This window comes from Poecilia reticulata, linkage group LG20, assembly GCF_000633615.1.
Source record: "Poecilia reticulata strain Guanapo linkage group LG20, Guppy_female_1.0+MT, whole genome shotgun sequence".
NCBI lineage: Eukaryota > Metazoa > Chordata > Actinopteri > Cyprinodontiformes > Poeciliidae > Poecilia > Poecilia reticulata.
The window spans coordinates 14,230,306-14,246,445 of NC_024350.1; the positions used below are offsets into that span (position 1 = coordinate 14,230,306).

General features: G+C 39.2%; 1 protein-coding gene across 2 annotated transcripts in view; it reads right to left on the reverse strand.

Annotated features, from left to right (window-relative positions):
• prex2 (phosphatidylinositol-3,4,5-trisphosphate-dependent Rac exchange factor 2) overlaps positions 1-16,140 on the reverse strand; it is a 96,543-nt gene that overhangs the window by 71,354 nt on the left and 9,049 nt on the right. The window contains exons 1-5 of one of the 2 annotated variants that reach the window (XM_017301983.1): positions 12,949-12,967; positions 7,541-7,612; positions 6,160-6,282; positions 3,902-4,006; positions 359-460 (exon numbers count right to left, since the gene is read on the reverse strand). In XM_017301983.1, the coding sequence (XP_017157472.1) occupies positions 359-460; positions 3,902-4,006; positions 6,160-6,228 (276 nt within the window). In that variant the 5' untranslated portion in view covers positions 6,229-6,282; positions 7,541-7,612; positions 12,949-12,967. Of the gene's footprint in view, positions 1-358; positions 461-3,901; positions 4,007-6,159; positions 6,283-7,540; positions 7,613-12,948; positions 12,968-16,140 lie in introns of those variants that run through there. The other variant, XM_008396340.2, reaches the window with a different exon arrangement.

Consider the following 16,140-nt stretch of genomic DNA (forward strand, 5'->3'; position numbering starts at 1 on the left):
CCCCCCACCTCCTTATTATTACAGCATCCTTGTGTACGTGCTAGTGGCTGTTTAGGGAATGCTGGGTGAATTTATAGATCTCAACAAGATGAATGACATGGGACCGCTCAGATCACCTAGTCAGAAACACAGCCTTTGAAAACGCATTGGATTTCACTCACGTTTCACGCAGAAAGAAGGGAAAAAGTCTGAGCTAAGAAGCGGGTGAGCAGGTGTGAGCGAGTCCAGCCGGTGTGTCTGGATGAAGAGCTAGCAAGGAGCGATGGCGATAGGTCTTGTAATATAGAGGCGGTGTGGCTAAGCCCTCAACTAATGCAAAGACTCGTCAGTGTCTGCAAAACACGAGGGCCGTACTCACTTTGAGCAGCAGCGGGTACTTGCAGATCCTCTGAATGGGAGCTACCAAGTAGCCTTCGAGTGGGACCTCGGTGTTTTTCCTGCCTCCCAGCAGCATGCAGTTCTGCAGCAGAGAAGAGGGACGGCAGGTTAATCATTAAGCCGGGTCTGTGAGGTTTTAATGGTGGAAGCCTCTAATCACTGAAACATTTTTCTTCCTTCACATGCAAGCCATAATGATTAACTATGGGAGTTATTTTTGATAAGATTAATAAGTTGTTTCCTTCAGCACAAACATTAATCTACATTTATGTTCAAAGAATAAATGTGGAAACAGATTAATGCTTGAATTTAGCAGAAGGGAATATGTAATGGCAGCAGCTTAACAGCTGGGGGAGCAAAGACAGAGACAGCGTACGTTTATTTAGTTTCAACTGTTTAATCTGGAATATAAATTTGATGTGTTTGTTTTACAAAAGCACCTTGAGATTACATTTATAGTGAATCTTCAGAAGAATAAATAAATACTAAACTGCAACAAAATCTTTGGAAGTCATTTAATAAAGACACTTCTGTGTGATTATTTCTATAAAGCTGCCATGGACACAGTGGCTTCTTTCACATACGGGTGAGACCTTTCCTCATGCACACAAAACACCCTTACTCTCTCAAAATGTTGCCATTATGTGACTTATCTGAAACAATAACTAAACAAACAAACAGATGGACGAACAGATGGATTGGTCGATCAGTTGTGTTCATAAAGCAAAGGAAGCACTGAAAATTTACTCTTTCCTGCATGTTTTTACAAGCAGAATTTCACAAGTCTTACTTTGTTTTTAAGAAGCAGTGTGGCGTTATTCAGATAAGGTCTGACTGGCCTAAATATGTAAGAATTTTCAGAAATACATTCGTGACTCCTTTAAAAAAAACAAAAAAACACTGAAATTGCTCTTCGTTGCTGAATCACAAACTGTGCACATCACAGGAGGGGTGTCTGTCCCCACTGCCTTCACATGCAAATAAGCTTTTCATGTGTGCATCATGGCGTCTCCTTGGAACATGCCACCCCAGCCATTTTATCCAAATCCAAAAGTGCCACTGCAGGGAGGCGATTGTTAAGCGCCATTAAACGCCCGCTCTTTCCATGACTCTTGCTAATAAATCCAACAGACCTTGTCTGTGGCTCACATGTGGGCACGTTTTTTGCCCTGATCACATGAGATTTTTATGACACTCGAGCACCAAACCTCAAGGACAAATATAGTCTTGAGTGGTTGTTTCTGCAACTGCAGTGAGATTACAATCCAAGTCCAGCACCTATGTCATTTCTACCATCAAAATTAATTGTTTTTGATGCTGTATTGGTATGAATAGGCATGTTATCAATCACATTTTTTTTAGGTTTTAGATTTATTTCTCCTGAACAGAGAAAAAGGTCTGATAGAGGATTTCCTTGAGCTTTAAAGGGAAGAATTGCTGTATTGCATCTCCATTGTTTTGAAAGAAAAAGTCAGTTTTAAGACACAATTTTGTTTTGACAAGTTTATACTGGTCACCTGAGCATGCCAAGTTGACTACTATGTACTGTTCAGAAAAGTTTGAAACATATTACATTCCATTTCTGAATATCATTACATCGGTGTTTCATGGCTGCACAGTAAAGCTGGAAAAAACAATCCCAACTGATCTAATGTCTTGCTATTTTAGAGGCGTCCTGCATTCCCCACTCTGAATTCCAGTACAATATTTAGTAAGTTAAATTAACTCGCCTTGTCTGTGCCAACACCTTGTATGGATTTAAAAACCTAGGGTGTGAAAACTCAGAATAAGTGATTAGGGGCGGGGGGGCATGATGGTCACGGAGAAAAATAGGAACGAGAAGATTGGTTTGTGTTACCGAGATATTTTACTCGGTGTTTGTCAAACAGCTTAGAAGAAACAGTAGAGAACTAAATAGAAGAGGTTTCCAAATTTGCAGAAAAATAGCTCACAAAGCATGGCATTTCCTGCTTTTGCTTTGCTATGACAATCAAATCAAATAAGGCTGATTTAATTATAATCTACATTTTCATTTCCCATTCAGTATGTCTAATGCAATTTATCATTTAGCTTACTGTCCTGCTAAGTTAATGCACCATCAAAACATTCTACTGATTCAGCTAACAATAACAGTCTTCAGGGTGAAGGTTGTCACTGAGGGAAGAAACCACTAAGTTTTAGTGTCCCTCAGGTGTTTTGAGTAGAGACACTTAAAGCTATTAAAAAATACACGTCAAGACATTTGTGTTTTTCTTTTCGGGTGCTAAAAGGTGTAAGAGAGAATGCGTTTCTTTCCGTCTAAGCTCTTTTAATAAATGTTGGCAGCCCTTCAGAAATATGAGAATTGAGGTAAGGCTCTACATCATTTAAGAAATACACAAGGTTTCTGCTTATATAACATTCTAATGAGCTTTAAGCAAAAACTATTATGTTGTTTTTTTTGTCTCTTAAATAAGTAAAACTCAATTTCACTGATCTTTCACGTGACTTCCCCTCTTCAACTAAAATAAATAAAAATGACCAGGATGTTTCTGCTAAAATTCCCAGCTGCAATCTGAAAAGGTTAGATCAAAGCTTGGTCAGAACGCGAGTCCCCCACTCGCAGCTAAATTAAGACTTTGACCTTCACTTGGTCAAAGCGACCCTTACCCTTGTGTTATAGTAATGATCATTCTCATCTCCCCTCTAACACAAAATTTAGCTAATGTGCTCGTGCATTACGGTGCAAGCACTAAGCTAAACTTTGTGGCAGGCAGCAAGCCAAAGGTTTACTGGAGGTTAATGGATATCCTCTCACTGGTCACTGCAGCTCCCAGTAGGTAAGCTGAGGTATAGCAACACATCGCTTTGTGTGCAGCTTAGAGAGTAACAAGAAACCCAAACGGCCCCAGATGGAAGGCTTGGTCCCCAAAAGGTCAAGGCTATAAATCAATGTCAATTAATTTTGCGCTTCTTCTGGCTACCACGACCAAAGATGCACACAAAGAATCAATCAGACACAGATTGTGGTGCCACTGCTCTGTGATGACGGGTAAAGCGTCTGCATGGACAATTTGAAACTTTCAGTCTATCAATTACAGACTAACAAAAGGTCACAAGTTTGTATCGGAGGCAGCAAGATCAATCGGTTCATAAAAGTGCAGCAAAGTTCAGTTTTCTGTATGTGTCCAAGCTGCCGACAAGAAAAAAGAAATCTTAAAAGAGAGAATGAAGTGATGATGAGCAGTGTAAAAAAAAAAAAACTGGGAGTCACAAGATCTAGAGCTTAGCAGCAAATAAGTGCGAGTGCATTCTGTGAACTGGAACTAAGGATATATTCATCCTTTGTTCTGGGAACACGATACTCCCCTGTGGAAGTGAAAGTTTCCCGGGAACAGCAGGACAGGAAACAGAGGTCCGCCCACACATCAGGGCAGAGTCGTCTCGGTCCGGCCTTGATGCTGTCCAGTGTCTGTCTGCTGGTCACGGTTTGCATAAAGCCCATCTATGTTTCAGCTCACGCACTGATGTTTACGTCTCTCACCAGTAAGCACGTCCTGACGCTTCTGATCTTATTCAGCTCCAGCAGCAGCCTCTGGGCCTTCTCGTGATTCCCGCAGTATTCATCATAAATCTGGAAACGGCTCTTCTGCGGGACACAGAGAAAGCCAAAGGGAGCCAGAGGAAAAATGGCAACAAAGTTGTCAGACAAAAGGAAAAGAAATAAGGGCATAAATAGCAGTGTAAACTAGATCCTCAATGCTCTGAGATGCAGTTTGAAAAATGTTTAGAAATCCTGACACTTTAATTGAGCATTTACTCGCAATATCTTAAAAAAGGTTGTAGATTTTCTGTGACGAGCAACACAGAAATGAGCACTACAAATTTACTTGCCGATATTGTAGCCACTTCGAAATAAGTTTTTATTACTGAAATACTAAAATTAAAAACTATGCTAAAACTATGGTAAATGCAATCAGTATTTTTAAATTCCTAAAGCTCTTCTTCGGTTTTTGAATTACCACATTCGCCACATTTCCACTCAGTTTAGAGATTTGGTCCTGGACAAAAATACTTGAAGTAGTTATGCCCCTAACATACATTCACAACAGAATCCATGTTTTAGATAGCTTCACTAAACAGGGCTGGTGAAAGATTTACAAGCACACGCCATAGGCAGAGTTGTCACATTCATTTTCAATCCTTTAGGATGCAGTTAAACTTTTCTTTTTTTCCCAATCACATAGCTTGCGCAAATTTCACTGGTTGCCTGGCAGGAGGCGCGCAAGTGTTAGTCGCCTCACTGCGCACGTTCCATAGGTAATGAATGGAGAGGGAACGACTTCGCCTCCCATGTGTCGAGCCCATTACTCTATGGAAGCGAGAAGGGGAGGAGTCAGTCGATGCACCGGAGTGAAACTTTTTATCATCCAGTCTCTTTGGTAGAAAGAGAGCGATACAAACGAGCATGCAGCTGGAAGTTATCTAGCTCGTTTCAATTCATCGAGTTCATTTTAATTTATTACGCGATTTATTGATTTATTGCTTATAAACGCACGTGTGAAAATGAAAGTAAATGCCAAACCTTTTCAGTGAATAAAACTTTTAGAAAGTTTCTCAGTGTTACATTGCTTTTTATTTACATCGTAGGGATTTTGAAGGCTCTGCTGAACTTGAAAACCCCAAGGAAAAATGGCATATCGTAACACTGAGCAGACATATACATTGTGAAATTCTTTTCATTCATCTTGAAGGACATAATGTATTTCGCGGTGAGAAAAGACGGAGGGCGGAGGGGTCGGGTCTTCCATCATATACTGTCATCTGTCTTGTAGCAATATGACCAGCAACTTTCCACCAAAGCTATTCACGACACCCCATGCTCCATTGTCTCTGAGAGTCGACAGAGAGACCAGATCACACAGCCTCTAAATCACTGACTACAAAGTCACAGCAGACCAATGAAAATATCCCCGTCTGCAGGCAAGCTGCTGAGCCTCAGTGATGAAGACGGAGGTCAGAACAGCAAGTTGGGTCCTTACAAGACGTAAAATTCTAAGTTAAGGCGTTGATATCTATACTGAACATGTTATTCCTGGAAAAATGTTAATAAATTTAGCGTGGGGTTTCCATTAGCGCAGTTCAAACGAGTAAAGACGGACTGACGCAAGCGTGAAACTCAAAGGATTACCCCAATTGCCATCAATCAACAGCTAACTGGATTTTTTTTTTTTTTATGGGAAAGTTTTTGCATGAACAATAGACTTCTACAGCGTTGAGGAAGAGCAGTGTCTAATATGTTTTATCTCTGTGCACTCACATGATGACTTCTGACTGAATTATGGTCATAAGTTTTCAGTTTTTAGCTTTGAAGAGCGGCCCACCCCCTAAATCAAATCATCTCATAATAAACCTTCTGCCATCTGTACAGCAGATAGATCGGCTTTCTTTTCACCTGTCTCCAACAGCGCAGAGCAGAAGTCCGACAGAAGGATGCTCAGATTTATTACACATTAAAACCTATAACATGCCAGTACGCCTCAAGGCTCTGCATCGGAGTAATGTGATATATTGGCTCTTTGATCGGTATATCAGAGCCACATCCAGAATGTCACACATGCGTACCGTCTCATCATGAGTAATCCAGAGAGATTAATTGATGACATGTGGAGTATCATTTTATTTGCCGTTGTGCTGCAGTAGACCTTGGTGCACTTTTGGAGGAAGTTTTCAGATTACAGAGACCGAATCAAACTTAAAGGTTCCGGAAGAGGAGAGAAAAAAAAAAAGAAAGCTACTTACGAAGTGCAAAAAGCAGCGGCCGACTTCGTGGTGAGCATGAGGTTCAGGCTGCAGCAGCTCCTCCACCATGGAGAGAAAGTCCTTGTGGACGGCCAGAATCTCCTCAATGTTGGAGAATAAAACCTGACGGGTGAAAATGCTGCATTGTTAACTAAAAACAAATGCAACTGTGTTTCACTGTGGCATAAAGTTACAGTATGCAACTTTTGATAAAAAAAAAAAAAAAAAGTTTTTTGCATATTTGTCAAAACTGTCACTATGCCATGACAAAAAAAAATCAGGTTCATTGCCTTCCTCCTTTGTTCCTACTGCAATCTGCAAAAATACATAGCTCGGTCAGAAACAAGCAATCAGAACCAGGAGGAGGCTCTTAGCGCCATCAATCATCCTCGTGTATACACCGCACACACCCACCTCTTTGCTCTTCGCAAGGGTGAGGGTGTTGGAGAATAAAAACGTATTTATTTTTGTAGCTTGTTTTTCAATTAAAAATAGAATTTACTGTTGTACACTCATTATAACTTTTGACTGTTTATGTATTATGAAATATACCTATACAAAAATAAAATCACACAAAGGTGGAAGATATTTATAGATTATTTATTTAAAAGTTGAAAACCAATTTTTTTCCCTTCCACTTTGTAATTATAAGTTTATAGGTTATGATTACATTTAAAAAGCAGGGTAGATAAATGATGTTTTTTCCTCATCAGTCACTTTAGTACACCCTGATGTTACAGTCTGCTTAAAAAACATCAAAGCATGAAAATCAGAGCTCTCTCATTGGTTTTTGGGGTTAAAACAAATTTTAAAGATGGTATGCAAACAGCAAAAACAAAAAACAAAACCAAAAAAAAAAACAGAAAGAAAAACTGGAACTTTGATCATTGGGTTTTAACTCTGGAGGAGTCAATGTCATTTAGCCCCTCTGTGACATTGCAGCCATAATAACCCCCTGCTATCTGAAAAAACCCTCTCCGCACAGCATGTTCCCAAACAAAACCTAACACACGGGGACATATTCCAAAACACGGACGTGCAGTAAATATCCTCTGAATGCGTGTTTACCTCAAAAAGTAAGCAAGCTCACAGAGAGGCTCCCACTGCGACGGAGCGTCCTTTTATTATCCTACAGCCGAAATCATTTATAAATAGATTAGACATTTGCAGCTGTTTCCTGCATCGCCTACGTCTTTCTCCATTCAGAACTTGGCTGTTTTAGTTAAAAAAAAAAAAAAAACACTCCTTACTAGGACTGATTTAGCTTTGCATGTCATTTCCAAACTTTTCACAGACTGAGCTATAGAATAAATAAGGTTTCTCTGGAATGTTGAGGGCAAACGTTAATGACCTTCAGTGTTATTTCACCAGCTCTGCTTACCTTCACCGTTTCCTCTGTGATGTTTTTGTCGATTTTGGTGGCTGCGTATTGGTTGAGGCGATGTAGGAACACCTGAAGAAAAAGCAGAAGAACAGAACAGGGATTAAATTACTTCAAGGCCAGCTAGATTTGACACTAATTGGGTATTGTTGCACATATTCACATGTACAAAACATTTGCAATCCTCACAATTGAAATCCGATATCTCAAAACACAGCCATCTATAATTGCAGAGCGTTGTGTTTCAAAGGTAACATTAAGCAGCAATTGATGTAAGATGGAGAGGCCGACAGAGTGTGAATTGAGATGGATGGAAAGAGCTTTTACTCTAACATTCCTGTAGGAGTCCAAGTCCCATGGTGCTACACAAACCCCAAAAATCTCAATTAATGCTTCAGAGCCCTTTCTGAAAGTGATAAATTAACAAGGTGCAGTTTAAATGTGACCAACGTGAAAATGACTCATTTCCTGAATTCTGCCTGGAGGAGAGCTTTGAAAGAAGAGGACATCCATCATCTGGAAATCCACAAAAATCTTTCTGTGTGCAACTTGGCAGAAAGAAAAAAAATCTATTCGCTCTTGACTGATGCCTGTCCCTTACTTGCTTCGGTATGGGATGCATACCAAAGCAAGTTAAATCTTTGACTCGGTACAACGCAGATGATAAATTACATCACACAACTCAAAATTTTAATCCGCCTGAATCTGATCTCCAACAAAGTTACAACTTCTGATGTTAGAGCTCCTCCTTTCTTTTGACGGAAAGCGAGTTAAATTGTATTTAAGGTCTTTTTTGGGGGAAGTGAGGTTCTGTAGTGTAGTTATTAACACTTAAGCAGCAAAAGATTTTGAATTGAACAACCTCAGGCAGGAGAAACATCAATTTTTATCCGAGAGTCAAATTTAAGGTTTAGGGTCAACTCTCCTATTTCCCAGATTATGTTAGTGGTAATAGAGAATAGTCATACAGAGCAGGGTATTTGTTGCCTCATGTTTGCAGATGATGTGGATCTGTTGGCATCTTCAACTCATGAACCTCAGTTTGCACTGAAATGGTTCACAGCCTTGTGTAAAACGGACAGGAAATGAGTCAGATGGACAGGCGGATGGACTCTGAATGCCGTACATTACAAATAAGATACCGACTATTCAACACATCCAAACTGCCTGATTTGCAAAGTAGAGCATGTCTATTATTTTAGGGGAGAAAGCTCCATAAACCAAAAATGAAAGGAAGCAATCCCACACAGAACACTGTGCTCCTTTTGAGTTAGCAAAATTTGCACTCATTCTGCTATTGCATTCAAGCAAAAATCTGAAATGTCACCAAAGGTCTCTGTGTGAGATCACACAAAGCCAATGCTTTATGAGCCACAATGCCACAGATTCTGACAATTCACCAGCGCACACCCTTATTTATCAGTGACAATAAAAAGCAATGCAGTAAACACATGATCAAATAGATAGAAGTCTTTCTCCGTAGTTAACCTGAACAATGGGCATCCATTTACCGCCCCACTGAGGGCCACAATGCCATCTGTCACCCAATGTAGCCTCACAGCGGGCCCTCTGCCCTGAGAAAACTAACATAATACATCCAAAAAGCTTGCAAGGGGGTTACTTTAATGAGCAGCCATGCCAAGAATTATTCTTTTCAAACAACATCTCAGGACTGTGAGAGCTGAGAGATTTCTCTTGATTCATTTACAGCAGATGTTGAGCTGCTGATACCAATTCAGCAAAAACCCTTCAACATTTCTCACCGAGTACACATTCAGTCTCTTGTGTTAAACTTATAAAGAAGAAAAAAAAGCTCACAGAAATTTTCTTAATCTCACTATTTTGACGCAAAGGATCACTTCAAAAAGAGCAGCATGTAAGCGAGTGAATAAACTGAGGTTAGTGGTCAGGGGAAAAAAAGGGCCCGCACATAATCAGGCTCTTTGTTGTAGGGACAACTCAATGCTGATTACCATTCTGTAACTGCCTTGCCTTGCAACTCTGTCACTCATGACCATTAGCATCTGATTAGCAAGTCTAATGCAGGAAAACACTAAACATGGTTCCTCTAGAATGCTGCAAATGCCTGACACAGTTCTTGGAATATGTGGTAAAAAAGGGAAAAATATGACTTTCTGTCTCGTCTCTTTAGCTTCTCTGTCACCGCATCTCCAGTAAAAAAAAAAAAGAAAGAAAGAGTACACTCAACAAAAAGCAATATCTGTATTTGCAGAGGATTGTCTTTAGTAAATAGCTGTAGCTAAATGTGGAACATTTGGAAAATTTTACCATGGAGAATTTTCTGATCTTAAAAGCATTAAACAGGTTGCATAATGGAATGCAGAGAGATCAATCCTGATTGGTCAGAGATAACACATTAGCATTTTAAAGTGCTGCTGTAAAACGGAAACCAACTTCTTACGGCATGTCTTCCAACCTCAAAATAGATAAAAACTGTGATAAGTAGAACTAGATAAGAGCTAACCCTCTTTGTTTTATTTCTAGATGTGTGCATGGCTCAAGAAATAACTTACAGAGTACCTCTTATAAACCTCGGTTAGCAACTGTCCCAACTTTCCTGGGCAGCAAACAGAAAACTTTATTGACACAGTGACAGGAAAAAAAGTGCTACCATGACTATGACCTGTTTTCCAAGCTTTTATTACTTGCCAGCAACTGCAAAACTACAGAACTCTACAGCAAACATATTGCACACACACAAAAAAATAGATTTTGTACGTTTGCCTTAGCAGCAAGTAACAAGAATAAAAGAAAGAAAGTAATGTTTCAGTCAATTTCTGTCCCTGAGCACCTAGCCATAATCACCTGAATTGTCACTATGAAAGCTGAGAAGGTGGCTGCACATTAAAACCTCATTAAAGTTTTCATTATGCTACAGAACAGATGGGTTTGATGAATACATTAGGCCAATAACTGCGTGCGGCAATCCATGTCATTAATCAACACCGGCCCACATGCTGCGGGCAACAAAGACACGGATGTGGAAATAACTGTTGCCTCATGCCGAAGTGGTATTTTCTAAAAGAAGGTCATAGTAACTTGAACTTTTGTAGTCATGCGTAGGGACGAATCAGGATTAGATTCTCGTAGTATGACAGCTTTGAGGGAAAAAAAAAAACTGTTTTCACTGTATGAGTGTTTGATTATGATCCTTTTCAGCTTGAACACAGGTGAGCGTTTGATTGCTCTGTCAACAACAGCTTGAGGGCCTCCTTTTACGTTTGAACAGAAAACTGAGACCGGTAAAAAAAGGAAAAGCTCCAGAAAAACTCAAAACATAAGAAAGACACACAGATAGTAGCTGCAAGCTTAAGAATGCAACAATGCCCAGGTGTTTTACTGACAGACATGCTAGTTACTTCTGGGTTTTAGTTTGAATATGACAAAATCTTTTCTGTTCGTTTTTGCCAGTATGGTTTTGTCATAGTAGTTAATTCCTTTTTGTTTAGTTTCTCAGTTGATTCTTGTGCTCTGTGTGTGCATTTTGCTTTGTTTTTCTTGGAGCGGTGTTAGTCTCTTTCCCCTTGGTTCGTAGTTTTTTTCTGTCTAGTGTGGCTTCCTTTGTGTTAATTATTCACCTTCCCACAGGCTGCCTGTTTGCTCTCTCCACAACTTTTCCTAATCCCCTTTTTATCTCACCTGCATTCAGTCTCATTCTCCACTTTTCTAATTATATCAGCTCCATTGTTGACATTGTTCTTTGTTGGTTCATCTGCTCTGCACTGATCCTGTTTTATCTTTTTAATTTGCATTTTGTTTCATTAACCTCAGTTCCCCTTCCTGGAGCTTTTGGGCTTGAACTTTATTTTTGTAAATGTATTTTTGTATTAATAAAAATCCCTAATTTTGCTCCACTTCTGCCTCCGTTTGACTGCGTTTGGGTACTCCACAACCTGGCATCCCATTTTGTGGCGGAGCAGGTGAAGCACTTCAGTCTCAATAAAATGAATTAAAAACATAAGAAGTAAAATTCCTCTGGCTTTGAATCAGGCATAACCACAGAAAAGTCATACCTAGTCCGGAAAAAGAATATTGGTTCATGCCAAGTGACTGAAATTCTTTCCTGTTAAATAAGAAAAAAAAAAAATCTGACCACAAAATTGGAGGGTAAGAATAGTTCAGGATACTTTTACGAATGGATATTACGTAACATGCTCCTCTGGCATCTCTTCATCAGAATGCCAAGATACAATCAGCGGAAGCCAAGCTCCTCCCCTTGAAAACGTTTCCAACTTTGTCAATGAAACAGATGAATCACAGCAACGGAGTCTGGCAAAACAAAACAAAGGCCACTTGCTTCCTCAAGTAAGTAAACCAGAGATGACGTCACAGAAGGACAATGATGGACATTCCCACACTTCAAAACAAATCGCATACTGTTTGTTAGCCGAGCCAGAGCATGTCTCCGTGTTACACTGAGGTTATAGTCTTTGGAAAACAAAGCAGAGGAAAGCCTCACACAACTACACATTCGGGAGAACCACCCATAGCAGCATAGGAACCTCCAATCCAAAATAAATGAGTAGGAATCAAACGGCAGGCCAAAACATCAACATCTGTTAAAGGATTTAAATCAGAACAAGTGGACGAGAACGATAAGAGTACGACTCAAGTTTGATGAATCATGCAAAGTTTCAACTTTTAGAATCTCATGAACTCCAGTTCATGAGGAGCAAGGATATTAAGAGCAATAGCACATGTGGCACCAGAAACAAAGCACAAGTTTAACCATTTAATTTTGCAGAATGTGGTATCGGTTGTTCACACTAGAAAAAACGTCAAATTTTGCTTACAGGTGTGGATGCACATTGGAAAGAAACTGTACTCTCTTTTCTAAGAGCCTATAAGACCCACTGCCACTTTTGCTCGCTCATAGTTGTAGTCAGGACAGCAGTAAACAAACATCATGGTTAGGTATACCATATGGCCTGATTGTAAAGCTCCGTTGTAAAGCATGAGTGTGCAGTAACATTGCTAATGTTTCATGAAGAAACTCACTTCAGCGACTCCTCTGCAGATGGATTCTGACTATTCAAAGCAAAATGACAACACTTCTAAAAAGCCACAGAGTTGTCAGCGGTTTTTATTACATTTTGAATTCCCCACCCTTTCCTCTCGGCAGTCTGCAGTTTAGATTTAGTGGCTCTGCAGCTGACAGGAATGTTAAGAAAGATTGCAAATGATCATTTAGGTGCTTATGTAACTTCAGTTCCTATAAAGAGTAACACAGCTGAACATATGTCAAATCGTTACAAATGCAACTAAGAAAGGCTTCTGGTGATACATTTATACTACTGTCAATGTCACAAATAATAAAAAGGAATTTGAAAAGAATATATTTATGATTTTGTTTGTGTTGTCATTATAATCCTGTTTAACCAACTTACCCATTATGTGTAAATTCATGGTCCGGTTTCCTTTCAGAAGCTGAAACGTTTCTATATCCACTGCTCTACATAACCTCAGAAAAATTATTGTTAGAATAATCAGAATGTTAGAAAAGTGTCAAAAAAAATTTCAAGATACAGACGGTCCAAAGCTAGCGCCAGACACAAACAGCCTCTGTGTGACAAATCCCTCTGTTGAGCTCATTAACACACACAGTGGAAGTGCTGTGCATTTCTCCGTGTTTTTCCTACCATCTATATTCTTCCTGGAACTGCAGCGTAAAATGCTGTGATAAAACACAACAGGTAACAGGTGAGCAAGCAGTTCAGCGCCCTCTGGCAACAACCTCTCAAAGCACTTGAGTCACTCAGCTTGCTCTGGATAAAAACAAGAGCAGAGCCAGAAAATCGACAATGAAAGGGACAAAAAAAAAAAAAAAAGAACGCTTACAAAAGAGTTTTGGTTTTCTCTAACATTTAGGTGAGAAGTACATGTTTTATGTCCTGTGCTGCAAATTGCTTTTCAGCCCAAGGACAAACATGAAGAGTTTAATTTTCTGCACGAAGTCACACAAACAGACCAAATTCCCACAAGAAAAAAAAGTTCTGACCAGAGACTAAGAGCGCCCATCCGAAAACAGAAAAGAAGTTTTATTGCATCGACCAGATCACTGTGTTAGAAACGACTTGTTTGTGACCACTTGTTCTAAAGTTATATCAGTCATTCAGTGGTTATTAGCTGTGTGTGAACAAAAACTAACCATATACCGGATGATTTGCGTGTTCACATTTTGTAAGTTTTACCAGATAATACTTTGTAAGCTTTCTGGAACTTCATGTGACCTGTTTATATTAACATAATCTTCCTCAGGCTGAGAAACAAAGCACATTTGTATCTTCAGTGTCTACTTCTATCAATAGGTCTATTGCGTTTAGCTACACACACCTGAAGAGCACGCACGTGTACACACACACAAGCGCACGGGATTTGCAATTAGGAGTCCAGCCTATTTAAAGCGTGCGTGCCCAAGAAGATAAACATGTAATGAGTAATTGATTAATTGTGCTGCATGAAAGATCCCAGCACTTTGCAATTTTATATGTACTCAAAAAGTAACTAAGATTTGGATTCTGAGAACTAAAGATTGACTTTAGCTGCTTTTCTTGCGCTGAAAACAAGAGAACTTCGTGACAGAAAAACAGAAAAAGCTAACAATTGCATTATTGCATTGGTGAGAGTATTTATTATTATCTCACATAAAAGTCAGGTTTTGTGTTTTGAAGTAGAATTTTTAGGATTTGGACATGACATGTAAAAAAGTAAAAAAAAACTTTAAAATGATTTACTTTGATATTTTTAGTCTGAACCTTAAGAAAAATAACAAAAACAAGCTTGTTCATCTAGGAAATATGCATGAGTTTAATTTCTATGACTAATCCTTGCTGAGCAGTTTGAAGTTAACATGTAATTAAAATTAACATGAACACAGGAGACTTCCAACAATTTTTGTTCTTTGAAATTTCACATTTTACCAAACTGTAATTTCTACATTTTTGCAGCAGTTTTAAAAACATCCTGGACGTTTAAGTAAAAAAACAACAAACACATATCAAGAAGTTGGATTGCCTTTCTCTATTGTGGTATATGTCATCTCTTTTTTGGTATCTAAAGTAACTCAGTTTACTTTTATTTGAACTCTATGCTACTTCTTTGTAAAAACTCAAACTAACAAATGCTAAAAAAAAAATAAAAATAAAAAATAAATAAATAAATAAAATAAAATAATAATAATAATAATAATAAAGAGTGTTTTAGAGGATAAAAAAGCAATTACAGCCCAATTCAACTCCAAAAACTGAAACAATCAATGGACTTCAGAAAAAAACAGTTATTGAAAATTCAAAGAGAAAATCCATTCAATATTTGAAATATAAATTGTTCTAAAAAGCCATTCTATTACAGAAATTAAATTTTTTTATCCAGTAGCAATAAAGGAATGTTTTTTAACACTTATCCAGATTTCAAGATCCAGATCATGACACTGATGAAACTAGAAGGGCGAGAAATCTCAAACAAATTAGGAAGAGAGGTTTTGAACTGTGAAACTTAATTAGAGATGGGAGGAGAGACTTGCTGCAAATGGGAGACGGTCTTTGGTGAGCCAGCGTCCAATTTCAATGTGTAACCAAGCAAAGCATCATCCTCTGATGTTCAGGTGATTCCCAGCAGGGCTGCACACCAGCAAAACCTTATCGATCTACAAGATGACAGAGCAAAACTGTCAGCTTGCTAATCCACGGCGCTCTCCCAGTCAAGACTGTCTCACACACTGCAACTGTTCATCTGATTTCAAAGCTTCCACGCCATCTGCAGAAAGGGGCCCTCTGCCATCCTCAGAAGCAAGCCTAGCAAGTAGGAGTGAAATGGGCAGAGGCTAAACTGGACACTGTCAGGGAAGGACTACGGCCAGCTTCTCCCTTCGACTTCCTGTGTTTGCACACAACCAAACTCTGGCAGGAGCGTGTTCATCATGAGTTTGTCGGGAAGCAATCAAACCCTGGGTTTGCATACGGTAACGTGATGACGGTTTTATCAAAAATGTAGAAATGTAGAAATTTGAAAGTATAATCACAGATATGAAGCAGAAGTGTCAAAATGCTGGACGGGGGGGAATACAAGACAGAAATTAATGTCTGCAGCCAGAGAGACAGAGACACTTACTGGAGTCTTCAAACCGCTACAGTAAATCCCATTCAGCAGCATAATTAGATCATTTAGAGAGAGTTTCTCATCAAGTCGGGCTGGACAGAACTGCAGCAGCTGAACTCTGACAAGAAGGCTGCTCACAGAGCTACTGCTAAGCCCAGAGTTGCTCATACTCCTGGGACTGGTTTAAAGTAATCCTTTAATTTGACCAACACGTTTCTTCTGATTGGAAATAACATTACAGTTTTGGAATGGCAGGGCCAGACTCAACTGAATTTGGAGCCAAACATTAGGGTGATGGTAAGGAGACCTGTTTCCAACCTGGAAGAATTGGAGCTTGGTGCAAAGATAAATAAATCATCAAGAACCCAACTGGAAACATGCAAAAAATTAGTCCAGTGGGGATTTGACTGCTGTAATGCCAAAATAGGACCATAAAAAAAATTATGAGCTTTTGTCAAAAAGCCTTGTAAAACACAGTGATA